Source organism: Bombyx mori, chromosome 4 (assembly GCF_030269925.1).
Source record: "Bombyx mori chromosome 4, ASM3026992v2".
Taxonomy (NCBI): Eukaryota; Metazoa; Arthropoda; class Insecta; order Lepidoptera; family Bombycidae; genus Bombyx; species Bombyx mori.
Window position 1 is genome coordinate 1,231,451 of NC_085110.1, and position 5,879 is coordinate 1,237,329.

At 36.4% G+C, this 5,879-nt stretch overlaps 1 protein-coding gene across 3 annotated transcripts; it reads left to right on the top strand.

Moving 5' to 3' along the window:
* The first annotated feature begins 2,988 nt into the window (after positions 1–2,988).
* On the top strand, positions 2,989–5,838 carry LOC101746912 (ragulator complex protein LAMTOR5). 3 transcript variants are annotated; one of them, XR_009977128.1, is made up of 3 exons: positions 2,989–3,369; positions 4,256–4,332; positions 4,717–5,838. XR_009977128.1 is itself a non-coding variant. In XM_004929099.5 (2 exons), exon 1 carries the CDS (start codon positions 3,094–3,096, stop codon positions 3,364–3,366), a length of 273 nt encoding a protein of 90 aa, XP_004929156.1. In that variant the 5' UTR covers positions 2,989–3,093; the 3' UTR covers positions 3,367–3,369; positions 4,256–5,838. The 3 variants fall into 3 exon arrangements, 2 of the variants coding, with proteins under 2 accessions (XP_004929156.1, XP_062533128.1); XM_004929099.5 differs by having other exon boundaries at positions 4,256–5,838; XM_062677144.1 differs by lacking the exon at positions 4,256–4,332.
* Positions 5,839–5,879: the final 41 nt, after the last annotated feature.

Consider the following 5,879-nt stretch of genomic DNA (forward strand, 5'->3'; position numbering starts at 1 on the left):
ATGGTGGCTTAATATTATAAATAAAAAGATAAAATGAAACGTTGCTTCTAGATTTCTTCCCAAAAAACCGATGGAAATCATTAAGATAACATTATTTTATTTCATGTCATTTCATTTAATTCCATGCAAGTGCGTTGACAGTTACATTGTGAACCAAGGGAGAAAAGTTGGACATTTCCTCCCGCGTGTAAAATTGCCACCCGAGTCGAAGGCGCGGATGAGATCAGATGTTCTACTTTTTCCCGCGGTGCACATACTATTTTTTCTCCTACCAGGCCGAAAGTTCGTGGAGTATCGAGCCGGGGTCCAGGGGCGAAGCCCCGGTGGGGTCCGGGGGCGAAGCCTTGGTAGGGGGCGGAGCTCCCCATACACTCATATAAAAACAATTTAACTGTTTTTTGATTTTTAAATCTCAGTGCGTCGTATTCCTCAGTTCTGAGGGTCGTGACCTTTACTGAGATAAGACATTTATGCTGGATTACAAAGTCGTCTTAATCTGATCGGACCAGCGCATGGGACTACGCCCCCTAGGCCTCTTTCCTTCCACTTTGCCGGTGATGAGAAGTTTTTCGAGATTGTCACCCTTTTTCCTCGCAAGGTGACCGAAAAACTAAAATCCTACGTAGGCAAATGGTAGAGAGTCTTAAGGAGACGCCTAGTTCTTTAGGGATTGATGCGTTTGTCCGATGCGCCGTCCAGGGAATCTGCAGCATTTTCCTCCAGTACCACATCTCAAACGCGTTGATCCGACTTCGATCAGCCTTCTTCAGAGTCCATGTCTCCGCCCCATATAAGAAAATAGAAAACACAAGACTTGTTACAAGTTTACGCTTGGTTTTTATGGAGATGTTTCTATCGGACCAGATGCTATCAAGCTGAGACATGGCACTTTTTGCTATCCCGATACGTCTTCGAATCTCAGGCTCGCACGATCCAGTATTCGGAATCATGGAGCTCAGGTATATGAATCTTTCCGTTGTTTCAAGATGCAGTGACCCCGTGTGCTCCAGTTTGTTCATGCGGACTATTACCATCACTTTTGTTTTGGATCGGTTAATGGCAAGACCAAGTTCGAGGCTAATTTTTTCAAGCTTGCTCATGAGAGCAGCCATCTCGCTTTCATTAGCCGCGAGGAGAATGTGTCGTCGGCGTATCTGAGATTGGTCAATTTTACTCCACCAATGGTAACTCCACCATCCCAGCCTTCACAAGTCCGTCTCATGATATACTCTCCATAAATATTAAAAAGAACTGGAGATAATATCCAGCCTTGCCTTACGCCCTTCCTAAATTTAAAGGGGGCAGAGATTGTTTCCTCCAGTCTTATGATTCCCTGGTTATTAATGTACAGGTTATGTAAAAGTAGGACCAGATGTTGCGGTACTCCCAAATCTGCTAGTATTTTCCACAGGTGATCCCATTTGACGCAATCAAAGGCTTTACTGTAGTCAATAAAACACATGACCATCGGGGTGCCGAACTCATACGACCTCTCGATAAGCTGCCTGATATTGAGGATTTGTTCACGTGTTCCCTTCCCTTTAACGAAACCGGCTTGCTCTTGGGGATTTGCCAATCTAGGAAGTGGCGCAAGCGGGTGTTGAGAATGTACAGTAGAACTTTGCTGCAATGTGAGACAAGGGCTAGCGTGCGGTTATTGTCGCACTTCCTAGTTGACCCTTTTTTATGAAGCGGCAAAATGATCAACTCAGTCCAGTTATTGGGCCACTCGCCATGTTGCCATACGTAATTGCAGATGCTATGCACTGCATTCACACCCCTATCTCCCAGCGATTTAATTATTTCTGCCGTGATGTGATCCGGTCCTGGAGCTTTATTGCTCTTTAGTCGAGAGATGGCTTCTGTTACTTCTGATCGTATTATTGAAGGTTCTAAGGTTATGTCGTCCCAGACTGGGAGTTGTGTACTCATTGACTGAGGCTGATCATATAATCCTTCACAGTATTTACGCCACATTTCGACAACGGCATTTAAATCAGTGATAGGCTTGCCATTGGGATCTTCAATTATCCAGGATCTTGGTTTAAATTTCCGAGACAAAAGGCGAACTTTCTTGAACAAATAAGACGGTTGGTATTTTTGTGAATGTTTTTCGATATCAGTGTAAATGTCTCCAATGAAACAGCTTTTATCTCGGCGGCACGCTTTTTTAATTTCCTTGCAAAGGTCAGAATAAGTCTTCCTGACGTCATCATTCTGTAATCCCTTCACTTTGATGTCTTTCCTCTTGCTTATAAGCTTCTCTTGTTTGCTCCGAAATCCATACTTTGGTTTTTTTTCCGATTTGCATTTCCCTCTCTGCGGGAAGCCTTGATTTCTTCAAGGGATTCGCAGAGATGAGATTTTACGGTATCCCATTGAGTGTTAGCATCGCCTGTAGGAGGTTCTAGGGCTAGTTTTTTCTCCACGGCATCGCATAAGTATGTCCTTTCTTCCGGTTCCAGTGCACGTGGTCCTCTGATGGTTCTACTGCTGGCAGTTTTGTGTCGTAATGTAAATCTTTATGGTCAATTTTTAAAAAAACTACTACCAATTGAATAAGAACTGTCTGATGAATTCATCTTTGTTTAATACTTCACTATTAAATTTTATTGACTTTTGTTTATTTTACTTTTACACTAAACACTAAATATTGCAAATTACCCGAGCACAACAATGGCGGAGAATTTTAGATGCGTGAGAGCAGACGTAGACAGACGTAGACGCATGCACACTTAACCCAGGGAGAAAAAGTTACACTTTCTTTCCTGTACAGCAGGAGGAAAAGTTACACTTTCTTCCCTGTATAGCGGGACGAAAACCGAACTTTCGGCGTCGGTAGGAGAAAAAATTTATTTTCAATTATTTGTACCATTTCGCTATCGTAACACAAACACGGCTCAGTCTAACAAAAAACTTAGTTCTATACACGGCTTTATTTGCTTGTCCAACTAGACTTTAAAAAAATACATCTGTCAGTGCTGATGCTATGTCAAAAGTCAACAAAGAATCTTTTGTTTTGTTTCCAAAAGACAGTCGACAGTCGACTTTGACCGTGTTTTTTATAAATTAATATAAATTTGTTTAATAAAAATGGAAAACGATCTAGACAAAGTCGTAGAAGAAATCATGTCTATGCCTAATGTCAATGGCTGTCTTATCGCGGACCCACAAGGACTATGCTTGGCATCAAAAGGCGCCGCGCACGTAGACTCTGCAGGGATAATCGTTGCCATATCAGAACAGGCCTGTAAAATACAACCGAACATGAAACCGCCCACAGTTTGCCTTGAAACTGATAAAAAACAGTGCCTCATACAACGACATGGCACGATCACCGGAGCGATTTTTAAATTGAAAACATAGAAGGTACTTGTATATTTTATTTATTTATTGAAAATGTAATAATTGTTTATCATGATATGTATGAACGGCCTTGAACTTAAATGAACTCTTTGCTGTTACTTCACAACATAGTTTTCTATGGAACATGAAATTACTTGTAAGTTATGACATAAGTGAAATGTAATAACAATATTTTAATGTACAGGTAGCTAGCCCTACTATAACACGGTATTTTACAACACGATTCCACACTAACACGAAAAGATAAATTCCCCAAAACCTTATAATGAGATTTTTGTTATATAGAAAATTACATTACGCACTATGAACACACAAGTTATGGGAGTAACTGAAACTTTACTGCTTCATCATCATCATCATCATCAGCCCATCATCAGTCCACTGCTGGACATAGGCCTCTCCCAATCCACACCGAGGGTATTTTTTATTTTTATATAATATCATATATTATATAAAAACTTCTATTATTATTCTATTATTTTTTCTATTATTATTAATCTATACTAATATTATAAAGAGGAAAGATTTGTTTGTTTGTTTGTTTCGAATAGGCTCCGAAACTACTGGACCGATTTGAAAAATTCTTTTTCCATTAGAAGCCGACATTGTCCCTGATGAACATAGGCTACTTTTTTTTATTTTTTTTTATTTTTTTTTTTGGTTTCTGTGTGTTTTAATGTTTCCGAAGCGAAGCGAGGGCGGGTCGCTAGTAATGATTATAATGCAAGTTCTTGAAAATAAATCCATTCATGAAAAGAATAATAAGGATGAAGTCTCAAGATGGTGGGTGATAGCATTCACATACTCACATACATTATTCACACATACATTATTAGTAATTATTTAAGTTTCATTTACAGTTAAATAAAGTTTATTATTTGTTTTTCAGTAAAATAAAATTTAAAACAACATTGAACTATTCTGGTAAGCAAGCTATCCAGAAGATCGTGTATTATTCAGCCAAAAGTATGTTAACTTAACATCTCTCAGGAGGTTATGTCTAGTGATAGGAAATAAATTAAAATTATTATTTACTTTTAACTGACCCCCAAAATAACATAAATTTGAATACTTCTTTATCTAGATTTTAATTTCAAAATTTATCTAAAGTATTACCTACCAATCATAAAATGTAAAACCACATAAACATTGTATAATGTTATTTTAAAGAGAATAAATATTAACAGCTAAATTATTGTAATGGCTTACCACCATACTAAGTAAAAGTTTAACAATTATGATTAACATAATATTGTATTCCAAGTATAAGTTTTTCGTAACCACATAAATTCTCTAGTTTCTTCATGTAATAATAATAATGACTGGTTTTTTAATTTGCTTGTTTATTAGCTTTGCCTGTATGCATTGGAATCTTTGAACATTATTTCAACCCACCTCGAAACATTATATAATTGAAATTTAGCACACTTATAAAGGACCGCCCAGAATAATAGAATAATATAATAAGAGTATCCCATTGGACTGACCAGGATCTTCAGGATTATTCTCAAATAATATATAACATAGTATGTTTTTCTTTGGTTTTTGAGTTGTAAACATAATTTAAGTACTTTTACTGTTTAATCTTGCATTAATTATTTTTTGTTATAAGTTAAGTTGCTTTAGTTAACTAAATGATTGTTTAAATTAAAAACTTTCTTTTTCAGCTCGCTAAAAAATACTAAAAAGTAAAAAATATTTGTTAGATGTGGAAAGTTTGTTCTTATAGGATCATAATTTCGTTCTTATTTTAAAAGTTTTAATATAAAAATTAAGTTTAAGTAAGGAAAAGTATGGGGAGTGGTTCTACTGTAAGAAAATATTATTAATGATCATTTTGGTAGTTTTTCAATTACAGCACAAGAGCGCATTATGCAGCATAATGCTCAACGTTGAATGTTCCAACTACAGCAACGCTTCGCACAATCGAGCACTCTCAAAAGTACTGCTGATACTCGCAATCGGTACCAACTCAGTGACAGAATAAATTGACAAGTGTTTTTTCTTTAAGTTGGCATTGATCGAAATTTTGTTTATATTATCGTTAGTAATATTATTTAATGTTGAAAAAAAATGTAAGGCTTTCGTTTCGTCGTAGTTTCTTAGAAATAATCAATATTAAATAAAACTGTGCTAACTTAGCGCACTCTGCTGATGCATTTGAAAACTAATTGACTTTCCAATTAATCTTCAGCATAATTTGGCATTGTGCTTCACTGAGTCGCATTATGCTCTGTAATTGGAAAACTACCTATAACACTTATCATTTAGTTATGGACTATTTATTGTAAGATTTGATGTTAGGCACCCTACACTTTATTAACTTAAATGTTCCACAGGACAAACAGTTACTTAGACTGTGGATAGCCTTTTAAAAGACTATAGAAACGAAACAATTATTTTAATGTTAAGTATCTCTTGTTATTTTATATATGAGGTTTACAAATATTATAATATATGGTTTATGTGAAATGATTATTATTTTCCTAGTACGAGGCAAGAAAACAAGAACA

Bases quoted from the DNA above. Each gene is read 5' to 3' on its own strand.
- LOC101746912 (XM_004929099.5), top strand. From the start codon at position 3,094: ATGGAAAACGATCTAGACAAAGTCGTAGAAGAAATCATGTCTATGCCT.